A 15,840-nucleotide genomic window follows, 5' to 3' on the forward strand; every position below is an offset into this window, starting at 1 on the left:
ACGAACACTTCGGTTACTTTCATTTTATTGTATGTGCTTAAATTAATTGTTAGGGTTTGTTTTGTTTTTTCTAAAAAAAAAAAAAAAAAAAAAAAAAAAAGAGATCTGTGTGAGATTATCTGGCTATGATAAAATATGGATTTGTTTTGAGACTCTTTACACATCAATGAATCATTTTGTATTTGGTATTTTTGATTATTTATGGACCAAAACGTCACAGCCTGCACAAACTCCTCTAGGATTTAAATAAAAATGAAATTCAAAGTATAGAGATGACAACTGCAACGCTGTTACCGGCAGCAGAGGTACTCCCTGGACTAATTTGCATTAAAAAAGTAAATAAATAAGAGCTGCAAACGTCGTTCAGATCACAGGGGGGAACAGATCAATCTGTTGTCCAGATGATCACAGGCTTCCTTTTCCCAGGCTATCCGGGAGATGACGCTGTTGCAGTGCCGCCGCCGTCAGCGCGCAGCGGCAGGCATCCAGAGCAGAGCGCGCTCGGTAAGAGTTAAAACAGCCTGCACTGTAGTGGCCAGCCCATATGCTCGTGGAGATGAGCAGAAGACACACGATGGTGCTTTTGTCCGCTTTCGCCGATCCGGATGAGGTTTTAGATCATCTGTAGCCGTGCGCTGCTGTGCGTCGTCCCCACCCCCGGAGGATGTACGACGACAGAGAGGGCACTGTGTGGGACCGGGTCGCACGGCCCCACCGGGACTGCATGTGCTACCTTGGACCCCCTACCACTCTTTTGCCTATGTAAGAGGTTTATTTTTTTATTTTTTAAATGCTATAGACAGGGTAACCTGTTGCGAACTTGATTGCACCTGTGCGCATGGAAAGTTGACTTTATTCTTGCGCCAAGCTGCTTTAGAGCTGATTTATTACGTGTGGATTATATGCGATTGGTGCTCCAGGTGTAAAGAAGTAGTTAACTGTGCCGTTTAGGCAAGAGATTTTCAGAGTGCCTCAGTGATTGCTGTTTTTTTATTTTTTTATTTTTGCCGTCACACGACGATGGTTTTGTAACAGCTTAGTGGCTGACAGCTCAACGCCGAGCTGCATTGTTGTGGTTGCTTCGCTGCCCTCGTCCTTTTTATTCCACCTGGCGCGTGAACTCGCTACAAAAGTAGAGGCTCTCCTGATGGACTCACGCCGCTGTGCGCAGTCATGGCGGTCCGGTGGCCACTGGACGCCCAGGCGTGTCAGCGGAGTAGCTTATCCGTCTCAGCAAATCACTCACGATCGATTCGTTACACATTCAGAGAAGCCCATGACAAGAGATGCGCTGGGCACGGTGTACCATTGCAAGACCAGTCACTTTGCTTTAGCGTCATTTACGCACGGTTGCTGTGCGGACCACTGAGACAGAGATGATGATGTTTTCTCTACGTTACATGAGAGGCGCAGCAGGGGGTCCCGAACCGGAGATCTGCGGGACGCGCAACACCATGAGCCTCCCTGCTTTAGCCTCCTGTTCCTCCAGGTCAAGGTTTATGTGCTCCCCTTTTCCCCTTCTCCAGGCGGCCTCGCTCGGTGTGATAACACTGCCACCCAACACCCTCCCCTTGTTCTCTCTTCGCAGCGGGATGCGCAAGTCGCCCGACGTGAGCCCCAGAAGGCTGTCGGACATCAGCCCTCAGCTCAGACAGCTCAAGTACCTGGTGGTGGACGAGGCCATCAAGGAGGACCTCAAGTCGTCGCGCTCGGTGGAGGACATCAACAGCGCGTCCATCGAGGAGCGGATTCTGCGGATCACCGGCTACTACGGATACCAGCCGTGGAGTACGAGCTACAAGAGTGAGTCTCCAGACTTCACCTGTTTGATCTCATGACAAGTTGATGTAAAGTTGGAATGGGAGGACAGGCGTCCTGAATGAGACACGGAAAAAAAGCCTCGCCAGAAGCGCCGTTTGACAGCCTTTCATCACAAAATGTCAATGCATATAGGGATTTAGATTTTAATCAAGCAAATTAGTCTGTCAGTCTGATTTTTTTTTAAAATACTGGTTAAATTCTACTTATTCTAACAGTATATTTTCACCCTGCCTATGCAACTTTCGCATTTGTGTGACTGTTCCAAAGATGGTGGAAATCAGCTTTCAGTTTGGACCCCCTGATTCCCTGAACCTGTTTCATCTTCACTAATCTGTTGACAGAGCAAACGCGGTTCTGTGTGTAAGACGTGTTCCACGCTGAATACATTTACCAATCCTTCCGAGCAAATACCCAAGAAGACAGCTCCAGCCCTGATCCAAACCAGCATTGCCCAAGCTTCAGAGTTGCTGTTTGTTGCTGCAGAAAAAAAAAAGAGCTATAGTCTTTGTTTCGGTGGAGCTTTCCGTGCTTGGATTAGATCAGTGGGATTGTTGCTCCAAGCAGCCGGTTCTTTGAGGAAAACATGCTGTCAAAGCATCTTTTAGTTTGCGTTGCTCACATTCCTTCTCTGCGTTGCTCCAGCGACATCAAAGTCGCGTTGGATCTGCTGATGTGTAGCAGCTGCAGATCTTGTCTGGTCGAAGTGATGGATTACAGACTGAGCCACTGAGCATCACCTGCTCAGTGGCTTTGTCTGGCATCGTAACGGTGCTGTTAGTGTCTCATGGCAAGAGGCGGATGCGATCACAGGCTCTCTTTTTGTCCATGTGTACTATTGTTCTGCTGGTGTGGTTTAACCAATGCTCTCATAAAATCTGGCAGATTTCATGAGAGAATGCAATATTTAACAGATGCAGTACATCTTCAGGATTCATGGGCCGATAACGCGCCACCATCTGAGCACTGCAGAGCTATTCAGCACCTGTTCATGTTTGATCAGCATCTTTATTACATAAAGCTAATCTAATCTAATATGATGATGACAAAAGTTATGAAATGCACACAAAAGTGTATTTTTTTTGGCATTTCACAGCCTGTCCATCTAGTTCTACATCCTGACTGGTTTGGTCAAGGAGTGCAGAGTACAAATCTGGGCAAAGTTACTGTGCAATACAATGAAATTGTTTTGTTCAAGATACCTCTTCATTAAAAAGGAAATCTCAGAGAGAAATCCTTATATTCCCTAAAGACGAAGAGATGGATCCTTAAACAGGCACTGCAGTTTATAACATGCAATCTTCTGTTTATAAGAGCCATTTCAGCTATTTTGCACATAAGTTTTGTACATGAAGGAAAGACATGTATTTAAGTATTAATGAAAAGACAGAAAGACGAATTAAATTTGCAGATATTTGTTGTGATTGGGTATAAAAGGCAAATCTTCCATCTAAAAATTCACAACTCATTCACAACTTTATTTATGTTTAAATAAATAAACACAGAATCTATGAACGTTGCAAACAACAATATCAAAGTTAAAACAGTTCAGAGACAACATCTCATGTGCTAAAAATATAAATGGTAAATGTTTTATTTGCAATCAGGAACATTGTGTAAATAAGTTGGGATGGGGAAATTGTACCCCTTTGTTGCATCACTGCTTCTTTCTACGGCACAAAATACATCTGGGCACCAAGGAGAACAGCTCTTGTTTTTAAGTAAACAAACAGTTTAGCAAACTAGTCCCAACTTAAAGGTATATAGCCATGTTATATGATTATTATAAAAAAAGACCATAAAATGTTTGATCAGGATAAAATAAGGTTATATATACCAAGCGTCCATCCTGATAGTGTTTTGATGGTCCTTTTTGAGCCTAAATAGAACCCCGGCATGAGGCGGGATGAGCAGATATAAACAGACATGGCGCCATCTACTGGCAGTATCACAGAGCTATCATAATGCCGGTTTGCCTAAATAATAAATCACTTGTAAATAAATGAGCCTGACCCTCTGCAATGCCTCGCAGTGAATTATTAAATACACCTATCTACAACAACTTTAAAAGCCTCATATCAGAACATTTACTCACGACAATCAACTCTGCGGTCACATCTGAGCCTCGGCAGGTTTAGCGTCTGCTTCAATGAACAACAACGTTCATGATGTATTCCCAGTGAAATTCCAGTCTTTTCCCTCTTGGAATCATATATTTTTTAGCATTTTTTTTCTCCACTGGATCTTGGACCATTCTTGATTGTTTTGCTGGTAGATGCTAATCGCCATTAGTTGCTTCCTTGGTTTATCCCCTGCTGTGCATGTGCAGTGACGTACTGCCATTGTTATTATAAATATACACAAGGGGCTTTATTATAAAATAAAGCATAAAACACCAAAATAATAACTAATATGGCAGCGGGACGTGATAATCTTTCATGAAACTTTGTACGCAACCAGGGTGCGCTACTGACGTATAAAAAAAGTCAAATAACGTAGCTATGCACCTTTAAGACAAAGAAATCTACACCAAGGATTCTTCACATTGTTGTCCAACTATTATATTCACATTGTGGACTTTTGTTGTCTGATCTTTGCTTCCCTATATAATACTGCCGATCAGCAGCTGATTTTTTAACATGAATATTTGTACCTGAACTAGAATTGTTTGAAATCTTTAATTCTGACTCAGCCTCCCGCACATGCTACTGGTGAACCAACGGTTGCATTGATAAGCTACATTAAACTATATTAATGTAAAAATGAAAAAAACGAATTAGTCCTAAAGTTTCTGAACTGTTCTGAAGGATGAATTATTTACTTTCCATGAACAATCTTTAACACACATTTAAGGATCATCTTTGAGCACCCTTCAACTATAGGTTCCTGGACGTCTGTTTTCTCCAATAATTAACTTCCTGGAACATTTTTAATTTCTTTTTTTTTTTTTTTTTTTTTTGCCTGTGCTTCCATGTGGGGTTTGAAAATCAGACCATTTAGGTAGATCCTTGCCCCTGACGCTGAGCTCATTCTGCTGGAGTGCCTGTGAGATCTGAGGACACAGATGAAATCAGAATAATACAACATTAATCTCAGATGGTTTCATAGTGGTTATGGTTCAAAAGCCACACACTACCACATCCCAGTGGTTGGCAGAGTGGATTTTAAATTAAACGTGCTGATACCGAATGCAAGAGAAACCAAATGGCTCTGATCAGGATCATAATTGGCAATAAATAGACATGATTGTTATATTGGCAATAAGCTTTAAAACTGAATTAAAACCGGGGTTAACATCAAATGAAGGTCCAACATATTATTCAAGATGATTAACATCTAATCTCATAATCTTTTGGTGTTTTTTTAATTCATTTTCTGTTTGTACTCTGAACTATTCCTGTTGTGTTTTCTGGATCGGGCTTCTTTAATAATCCCCTTACACTCAGTTGCTTCTTTGTGTTTGTAAATGTTGGTTTTCTTTTTTTTTCCTCGTTTATATTTGCAAGTTAATTTTATTTTAATTCATACATTTGTGGATTTCTCACTCAGGTCTTTCTGTGTACATTTTGTACTTTCACTAGGCTCTCTGCCTTCGTTGATCTCAGCTGTTCCTCCTCTCCCACTTGATTACTCCCCCCTGTGTTGTCATGTTTTTTCCCACTCCTCCCCCTGTATATAAGCTATCCGGTTTTAATTTCTAACTTGCTGGTTTCTTCTGCTGTTTGCGCTCTGTGCTACCACGTTGGGCATCCTGCTCCTTGTTTCTCTGTCCCTCTCCATGCCTGATAGTCAGTGACTGAGTTTCATGCCTTGTCTCCTCATGTGTTGTAAGTTTTTCATTATTTAACAAAGCTTTTTGCCACTACTACAACCTGCACTTGGGTCCTCCTTTAACCCTAACCACGACATCTAACTTTATCAAAAGTTTACTGGTCTCTCAGCAATTTAAAGGGATGGGATGTGAGCCCCAATATTAGATTCTAACACCTAACTTTGATTTGAGGAAGAATAAAAGGGAGAAAATGTAATGGGTGTTAAGGCTCCAGAACCACTCTTTGACCAGCAAAAGTTGGACCACCTGCACGGATTATTGGTTCACCCCTGGAAGCAACTAAATCACTCCGGGTTCCAGGTTTAAACCTGGCTGACTGGGAAATCTCAGCACAAAAGCTAATGTTCTAGCTAATAGGTCTCTCAATATTGAACTCTGATGGCTCAAAACAAACTTACTTTCATTTCACCTAAATCTTGACAAGGTGATCAGGCTTCTTGTAAACCTCTCTGAGCAAAATGTCCTCTGATGTTTAGTTTGAATTTTAACCGAACAACCCAGCTGCCTCAGGAACTGCCAGCTCCTAGTTCACCACTAGGGCCTGATTGACCAATCAGAACATACTTTAGACAACATCCATGTTATGTCACATTAAACTCAGCCAAGATAAAAGGATTCCCCCCCCCCCCCACCCACACACACACACACACTTTTAACGTAACAAAGAGACCTAGAATGTCATATGAGTATCATTTTAGATTAAATACTATTTCCAGGCTGAAATTGTTTCCACATGTAAGGTTTCAAATATCTTGTAACAATTCTGTTTGATAGCAAGGCAGGTTACAGTTAAGACTTAACTTAACTTAACATTTAGGATTAACTATTCATGTATTACTTCAAAGTGTTTCTGAAATTCTACATCACTGAAACCTCGACATATCCTGACAGACACCATCAGTAGGATAAGAGTTTGGCTAAATCTAAAAAGGTACATCAAGAATAGGTTAAAGAAAGGACATTGGTGTAAGTGAAAGACCAGACCTAAACATATTATGTTTTTACCTATCTTCAATCTATTCATCTACTGTAGTTAATGACAAAATGTTGGCTGTGAAATATTTAAGGACATCCCTGTAATAACTTTTTTTTAGCTGGGAATTTAACAGTATCAATGTGACCATTGTTTTCAACTCAGTCCAGCAAGTCATTACTGAAAATGTATGAAATATTTGTTTACACTGATGCATTAGACACAGCCATGTGCGTAGCTCTCTTCTAAGCGTTTCTCACGGCAGATTTTTTCGGCAATCTTTTCTTCCAGCAGATTTGCACCATTGTCTAAATGAATGCAGCTAAAACCGTGGTTTGTGGAGACAGATTCTGTACACCCTTTAGACGGGTTGCGTTTTAAAAGACACCAGCTCTCCCTAGCATCCAAACACACAATAGGACTACCAGGGCTAACTGGCAACGAGAAAGCAACATTTAAAGCTTAAGAGTGGAGGGCTTAATGCTGAAGGCAGCCAATTTCAGAAGAGGCTGCAGGCGGAGTGCTTCTCAGCGGAGAACAAACAGAATCCTGTTTGTTTCATTTAGCACCAACCTTTCCAAATTGGCTCTTGTGCTCTTTTGCACAGCAGCAAGCTGAGTGAAAGTGGGAGCTGCTGGTCAGCCATGACTCAGGCTGCAGATCAAAGGTGGCTCAGCCTTTTGTTTTGGCTTAACAGATCGTCTCAATGTCCTGAGAGGGAGGTTTCAGGGTTCACACACACACACACACACACTTACATGCTGTATTCTGTAACAGACATTTGAGCATAACTAAGTGTGAAAAATCCCAGCTTTTCATTGAGTCAGTGAGTCACTTTCCCACTGAGACCAGTACATTCAAACTCAAAGCAGCATTGAAGTGGGGTTTTTGCTTTTGATGTGGCAGACATGAGTGACGCCTGCTGCTGCTTTGTCCGTTTTATCCGACGGTACCGCTGTCATGCATTTAAAGCTATAGTTGGTAATTTGTAACACTGGGTAAAATGGTCCCTCCGTCCTGAAAGTAGTAAATACCTTATGTATTCACAAAAACGAGGTTAAAAAAAATCATTCTGTGGGACTGCAGGCCTGTAAAAACTCTAACCAACCTCTGCTGTTCGGTCCGAAGGGCATGGATTGGTTAGAGTTTTGTTCCTGTTCTCACCAACAGACATTATATACTCACATCCCTCCGTCCCTCAAGTTTCAGGGGTATCGCCTTATCTCTTGGTTGTCCCACATGCCAATCATTCTGAAGCGCTTGTTCCTTCATAGTTTCTATTTTTGTACATGTTTATCTTGTCTACAAAGAGGGTTGCATGTTTTTCTTCTGGCTGTTCTCCACATGTTAGCAGGCTTTAAAGGTACATTCACGCGGAACTCGAACAAAGCGAATGTGTCGCTTGATCGGCAGCTGTGGGTTGCGTGACATTTCTCCTCTGTTGCAAACATTTTGTCCTGACAATGCATGGATAACAAAAATGTTGTCCAGTTTTCTTCACCCAGTCATCAGATAAGAGGAGTGTCTATCCGCTTGCTGGTTCTTCTCATCTGTTCTGGCAGACATTGATTTTACCAAGCGAGTCACGGTGCTGTACGTAATGTTTACCGCCTTCAGGCAGTAAATCAATCATTGCTCAGTAGAAATGTAGCCTAATTATACTGTCAAAATATGTAGCATTAAAAAAAAATGTTTAAATAAACACAAATTGCTTAAATAAACACAAATTGACAGAAAACTTCAGATTGTCCAACTTTGCATCCACCGCATCTATTCACCCAATTTGCAGCATTCACATCGCTCAAAACGCGTCATTCGCATCTCTGACCATTGATTCCCTCCTAATCTCGCCTTTACACAGGGATGACATGTAAACCACTCGCTTCATTCGCCTCGTTCGCTTTTGGTGTGAACGCACCTTAAGCCTTCCAGTAGCAGCTCATCATTAGCGTCAGGTGTGTGGCTGCAGGGAGGAGATGGGTTTCTCCGACTTGGGCGGATGTGAATGGGTCAGTGGGGGAAACCCTGCAGAATGGCAGCCCGTATGTCAGCCAAAGAGCTGCTACACTGCTTGAAAGTCATCGTAGCGGCCTAATTTTGACAAGTGACAGCGTAACGGCCTGTTACACGGAAATGCGCTGGCAAGAACCCTACATTAGTGGGTTATATTTGATCCTGTATGTATAATTTTGATCCTGTGTGGACTTGAAATAATCAAATAGACAAAAAAAATCGAACCTGTTTGCTCATTTGTTATTTTTAAAATTCACTGTAGTTCAGCGTTGCTTACCTATTGTCAAAGGGAAAAAAAAGTGTTTCTCAAATTAATGATTAAGAGCCCAAGTTTACTGTGACATTCATGTCAGTGATGAGTGCATGTACATTTCCTACTGGAACTGTAGACCACAATCCAGTGTCACATTTATCATTTATGTATTTTCCTGACTTAGTGTTTTATGTTCCCATCTTTATAGATGGTAAATTAGCCCAGAGTGAATCGGCATGGCTGTAACGAAAGAAACGGCTCACAGACATTTCATCACTGTGAAAGAAATTTGAACTTTCCAGCTTTGTTAGAGTGGAAGAACTTTTGCAGTCAGATAAATGAGGCAGAAAAGTCAGGATTTATTTCCTCTCACCACTCATTATAACCTCTACTGAATTTGAGCAGGATGTCATCTGATAACACCTCCCCTGTGTTACGCATAATAGAACCAAACTGAATGTCATCCTCTCAGACCGATAAGAACTTCAAGTGAAAAAGAAGGAAAAAATATTATAATATTGCTGCAAAAGGTTCATTTTTAAAGTTACCAAAAATGTTTTTATTTGCATAAATCATGTGTTCATCATCTTTTTATTGGTATATTGAAATATCCTAAAAGCTTTGCAGCTTTGAACAAAAAAACAAACAAAAAACTCTCACAACTTCAGATTTTTTTGTTTGTTTGCTTTTTGGGTTACTTGTATTTTTTCATAGTTGGGCTATTGCATAGAGGTCTGAAACTCCAACATACCAATCTAAAGTATTGTCCTCCACGTAATTCCTGAACTAGAACCTATGACTCTGTCTGCAGCAGGTAGTTGTGGGTGATGCAGATGATAGGCAAGTACATTATTTTACTCGAGTTTTAAAAAATTGTCTTTCCTTCTTAATGCGGTGCAACAAGTAAGCCATATAATTATGATATCGTTCAGTTTGCCCTGGTCCTCTTTACTAACCCACTTCCATGTAATTGTTTTCCCCAGATTAACTGAAAAGCCGTCCTGTTTTCTCGTGTACAGCTCAGACATTTTGCTGCAGCTAATGAATACAAGAATGAAAAAGAAAAGACGACTGATGGTCGTCTTTTCGACAAACTTTTGTATACTCTTCCCCTGACTGATACCTTTATACAATGAGAACCTTTGTAACCTCTCTGCAAACTACAGGACGCAAGTTTGATCATATTTATAATAACTGATAGTGTGAATTGAAGAACTCACTATGCTAAACAGGAAGCACAAAAAGCAGAAACTAAGCATTGATTAAAGCTCTTTGCCTCTTTAGTGTTTTTGTTTTTACATTTAACCCCCTAAAACATGTCTCTTTTTCACTGAATCATGCAAAATAAAAGTTACATTATATGTGGTAGAAAAAAGTTGTCCCTTTTTTCTTTCCATCCCAAAACCTATTTTTTTTTACAGTGTAGACCCTTGCTAAGTTTCGAGGCCAGAGTCCTGGATGCGGCCGGTCCAGCTGGTGGACCTTTACTGCATGTCTTTCCCCTCTCTCTCAACCCCATTTCCTGTCAAGCTTACTGTCAAATAAAGGCCACTAGTGCCAAAAAATAAAAACTGAACATTCCCTATGATATTTAAAGGTTATTTGTCGGAACATTGGCCTAAAAGGGACATGGTCTGTACAACTTTTTTGCTCTTCTGAATGCATTAATGAACCGTATAGTTGCTCAGGCAGGCTTTCCAAGCACGACTCAGATTTAAGGGCAAAAGCATAGAAAGTAGGTTTCCTTAGATCAGGTCACTGGCCTTTTCTCTGTGCAATTCTTACTTCGGGTTCGTGTTGGTCCTCTGAGAAGTGAACCATTTGTCAGACAAACAGACTCGGTTCATTTTCCTAATTTACTCGCGCTATCCATCACAAATGTAACATCCCCCCTGGAGCAAATTTAGAGCTTCACGAGGCATGAAATGAGGTTGGGTTCTATTTTAGGCTGAGGGGTTGGACTCGGTGAGACACAACAGTAAGGCAGGTTTGAGTGAGCATGTACCCACATACATGTCCAGCGCTGCCAGTCACAGGGAAGCGGGAAGGTGTCGGCGAGCCGCGGCTTGACGCTGGAGGACTCCTTTCAGCTCAGCTGAACCTGGGGAGAAAGGAGGAGTTGCTGAGCTAAATTTGATACAAGACAAACCATTCAAGCTGCCTCTGGAAAGTGTGTCTGGTCTGCGGTAGAGTTTAGCTACATTGCAAAAGAAAAAGTGGCTGACCGGTTTTAATTTCTCATTATTTACATCCAAAAGGTGATTAATAATGTTTTTTTTTTAACTCAACCATACTGGGAAATCACTCGGCTGTAAACATTTGGTGGATGCTCTTTGAAGAGTGAATTACAGCTGAACCGCAGCATCTCCTAAACTCTTATCTGCTCTTTCCACATCCGCAGCTGTTATCAAAGCAAAAACCTGCGCTCGTAGAGAATGCGTTAGGGATCCATCAAGGGTCAGACCCGCGTGCGAGTGTTATTTTGGCTCTCGGGTTCTGCACACTTACGTGCTTATCCACATCCCTCCACAAAGAGAACAGAAAGCGAGGCAGCCCTGTATTTGCTTTGCTTTGTTTGCCCAGGTGCCTCTAAAAAGCTGCTACCGCCATGCATAACATTTAACGCGGCAATAAAAAAAATCTGATACCACTAGCTCAGCAACATCTGGATGTTGTTAATATTTAATATATGTATGTAAGTGGGTTGTAGGACATTTGGAGATGTATATTAATGAGAACATGCTGCCACGTCGAGTTCACCCAAACATGCAGCCTTTTCCATTTGCAGTTATTTATGTATCATTGGCTGTAAAGTCGGACATCAGGAAAACCTCTAAGGTGTCGTTTGACAACTAATAATGTAGCTTTTCCTGTTATTCCCTGCGTAGCAGAATTCCCACAATGTGAATACAATGTTTTTATTTTTGCACCTTCTGGTTAAAGTTGGAGCCATTAGGTCTAAAATCACATCCAGAGTCTGCTCTCAGATCTTTGCAGGAAATCATAACTCTGATTAGTCACAAAACTATCTACTTTATATGCCTGCTGGAGATAATGTGTTCAGACCTCCTCATTCATTGAGGTGTCTGATATTCTCGCTCCCTGTATTGTGGGCATGATCCATTTGTCCTTAAAATAGGCTTTGTTCCCAGATCTTTTAAACAAGCAGTTTTTGAGCAATTACAGAAAGCATAATTCGGACCCATCTCCTAGCAGTTGGAGCTGTTGTGTGAACCAAACTTTGCCCTTCCAGTTACTGTAGCTGACCAACTAAAGTTTTATTACTCAGATGAAGTCAGCTTCTAGACATCCACAACCCCCCCCCCCCGCAAAAAAAAAAAAAAAAAAAAAAAAAAAAACATTTTGTAAATAAGTTGGGAGAATCTAAAATGAATGATGGTAGATTATTTCCAGGGTTATCAAAATCATAATAAAAATAAAATCCTAATGATCAGAGGCAGAAGTAGACGTCCCCAGACTAACATTTAAGGATTCAACTGGGATTACTGGTTATGTTTTAATCATTTTCTTTGTAAAAGATATTTTAGTATCTGTGGAATTTAGGTCACATCAGAAATAGTAGTCCTGTTTTGTGGGGTTCCTCAAGCCACTTTTCAAAGCCCAATTCATGCCTTGTTTTATGCACATTCACAGAGACAGATTGTACTATAATGTTCTTCAGCTCTGTCTAATTTATCACCTGACAGAAATCAAGAAATTGTAAAAGGACTATTTGATCTAGCTAACTGAAATCTAAATGGACGCGTGCATGTGGAGAACATGCACATTTTATGCAGGAAGATCCCATTCTTGCTTCAAGGCAACGGTTAATTTATTTTTTTTGTCACTTAAAAAAGGAACAAACAAAGACTGCTGCTGTCAAAAGCTGAACTAGAGGTTACTGCACTTTTTCTAAAGTGCAGTAATCGCAGGAACAGGCAGAATCACAGGAACAGTGCACATGAGGGAAGACGAGCCATTCTGGCAGTGATTGGATGACTGAGGCAGGTATAAGTAGGCAGGTGAACAGGTGAGCAGAGTTGACACTAATTGATTGCAGCAGGTGGAGCTGATCAGGAGCTGAGAGACTGGTGACGGAGGAGTGGACTGAGCTGATTGGATGGTGGCACATGGCTGTAGGCTGAGGGGAGTGGAAACTAATAAGTCCAGAAAAGTCCGAGCAAAACCAAACAAAACCCGAATCATGACATGTGTTGACTTCCTTGCACTGGTCACAGGTAAATTTAAGGAGTACTTCAACTTTCAGTCCTTAGTGTCTTAAACGGAGAAGCTGAACACGTATCAGACCCACTGCAACCTTATTTTTTCATCTTGGGTTCTGAGATTTGTGGGCCAAAGGCTGCTGATGGTGACGTGCCCTCGCTGTTCAACTCACTGGAAGAGATATAAGAGATTTTAAAAAGTAACCAGAGGGGCTTTTTATATAGACAGAACTACAGTTAGATCTATAACTATAATATTTGCTGCATTAAAGTTGCAGGAAGCACTGCATTTTTCAAAAGATGTATTCTGCCTTTCTGTCAAATCAGCACTGTCAAACCATGTCTCCTGGAGTGCATTTTGAGACGTTTTCTCTCCAGCAGGCTACAGTAGAAGCAGCTTCTGTTGTGTAACATCGCATCCATAATTGAAGAGGATGCATAGCTCAGCGCATACCTGCTTCACAAGTGACTCTTGTGCTCATTGGGTTGAAGGAGCTGCGGATCAGATGTGTCACGTTTGTCTTTGCTTGGCGTGCCACCCAGAGTGGTGGAGTTTACTGTACTGGGGGGGGGGGATTTGGGAAAGAGCGTGAGAGAGAACCACTGACAGTCCGTCAGGCTTGAAACAGAGAGGCAGTTTATCTGAGGACTCAGAAAAAAAACACCCTCCTGTTGGAGGCTTAGTATAAAAGAGTTTAAAAATACTGTATGCACGAATGTGAACGTGTGCGTATCTTTCGGTACTCAAGGCAAAGCACTCACCCAGTCACCTACTGTTGCCGGTTGTGTTTCTCAGGATTGTTCCCGAGGATAGAACGGCTGACCGAACTGCAGCTTTGATCCTCAGTGCTTGGGACTTGCTCTTCGTTCAAACGGCAATTCAGCTCAGAGGAAATTCATGTCCTTCTGTCGCTCCTGGTCTCTTCCTCACTTCTTTTATCTGTTGTTAATTAGAACCTGTGAAGTGATGACTCCTTTCTCGGTGTAATTAATCAAGGGTCTGCTGTGGCCACACACCGGCACATCATTTCTTGCTCTGGCCTCAGAAGAACAAGTGGAGAGGGAGAGCAAGGTGTTAATGGGGTTACAGGAAGTAATTAAGGGGTTTATTTGGGTGTCCAGAAGAACATTAAGGGTACCAGAACATATAACTCAATGAAATGTTAATGTAGGTTTTCCCTATGCTGCTACATAGATCAAATGATTGATACACTTCTGACCTTGTCGTGTTATAGAAAAAAATAACACAGAAGTCAAGGCAAGTTTATTTATACAGCAGCATTCAAACACAAATAAATTTAAAGTGTACAGGGCTACAAACAAAGTGTTTTAGTCGGAATATTTTGATCAAAAACTGCAGTAAACAAACATGCTTTCAGTGCCGATTTAAACGAGCCAACAGTTTTCTGCACATCTCAGGTATATCAGGGAGTTTGTTCCACAGCTAAGGGTCAAAGACACTTAAAGCGTCCTCCCCTAGTTTGGTTATGGTCCTGGGAACACCGAGTAAGCAAACCTCTGAAGACCCGATGGGTCTACATGAACTGCGCTCCACAAGCAACTCAGAAAATGTATTTCAGAAAAGCGTTTCAGCCTCTGACCAATGGATTTAAAACCTTTCCGGCCGTTGGTTAGGACTCTGCTAGCAGTGAAGCAGCCACAAACTAACCCACTTAAAATAAAAGCACGCACCGATTTTTCTGTCTCATATTGACAGGAAACCCCTTTAGTATGGAAGTAATGTTAAGATGATTGTAAGCTGATATAGTAACAGACTATCTGTGATTGTTAACTATAGATCTGACTTCAGAACAAAATCAAGGTTTCCTGCTCGCTCGAAGGTCATGAGCCTCATGGAGTCCAGTTTGAGGGCTGATCTCTGTTTATTGTTTGAGTAAAAGATAAAAATATCTGTCTTGTCTGAATTAAGCTTGAAGAAATTCTGACCCATCATCCAATGTATGTTAAGGACACACTCACTCAGCTACTGTACAATGAAGAGAGAATGGAAATGTCATTTTATTGTACCTCGGTGGGAAAATTCAGGTGCACCAGCAGCAAAGTGACAGGCAAGTCAAAGCATGCAGATTCAGACAAAGGTATAAATATAAAAACAGAAAGTTAGAATAAAAGCGTGTACAGTCAGGGCCGATTTACAGCACGAAGAGAAAAAAGTGGACTATGCCTTTGTGGTGACACAGAAATAGAAAAGCTTGTGTCGTCAGCATGTATATTGTGATGAATTGTTCCTTTAGTCTGAGCTAGGGGGGGTCATATAGATGTTAGTTATCCCCCTAACTCAGACTACACTAGAATGGTTACCTGAGGAACTCCGCAATTCACTTTTGTCAACAGTTAAAAGGTAAAGCAATAAGGCAAAACGTTTTTGTACAGCGGCCCAATAAATCTAATTACAGTCATTGTTTCTGTGTCAGTGTGTGCAAAATGGGAATTGCAAAGGACACGTTTAATGCAATATGTGGTTCAATGTTATATTTCAAGTGCTGGGCAAAAAAACATATATTTTTTACCAAAGCTCACAACGAGTGGAGGAGAAAAGACGATGAAGAAAAATGTGGGTTAAATGTAATTCATAGTCATTGCAAAATTCTGCAAAAATAATCCCAGTTACATGTTTTTCTGATGTTGTGGAGCCGAGCTCGTTGGGACAGCTGTGATTAAAGTAGAAATGTTTGGAGATGAGGCCAAATTTGGCCAAAAAAAGCAA

At 41.3% G+C, this 15,840-nt stretch overlaps 1 protein-coding gene across 2 annotated transcripts in view; it reads left to right on the forward strand.

The window, feature by feature from the left end:
• The first annotated feature begins 478 nt into the window (after nt 1-478).
• slc35f3b (solute carrier family 35 member F3b) overlaps nt 479-15,840 on the forward strand; it is an 86,241-nt gene continuing 70,879 nt past the window's right edge. The window contains exons 1-2 of one of the 2 annotated variants that reach the window (XM_021314712.2): nt 479-762; nt 1,589-1,803. In XM_021314712.2, coding sequence (XP_021170387.2) covers nt 665-762; nt 1,589-1,803 — 313 coding nt within the window. In that variant the 5' untranslated portion in view covers nt 479-664. Of the gene's footprint in view, nt 763-1,365; nt 1,490-1,588; nt 1,804-15,840 lie in introns of those variants that run through there. The other variant, XM_036126663.1, reaches the window with a different exon arrangement.

This window comes from Fundulus heteroclitus, chromosome 22 (assembly GCF_011125445.2).
Source record: "Fundulus heteroclitus isolate FHET01 chromosome 22, MU-UCD_Fhet_4.1, whole genome shotgun sequence".
Lineage (NCBI taxonomy): Eukaryota > Metazoa > Chordata > Actinopteri > Cyprinodontiformes > Fundulidae > Fundulus > Fundulus heteroclitus.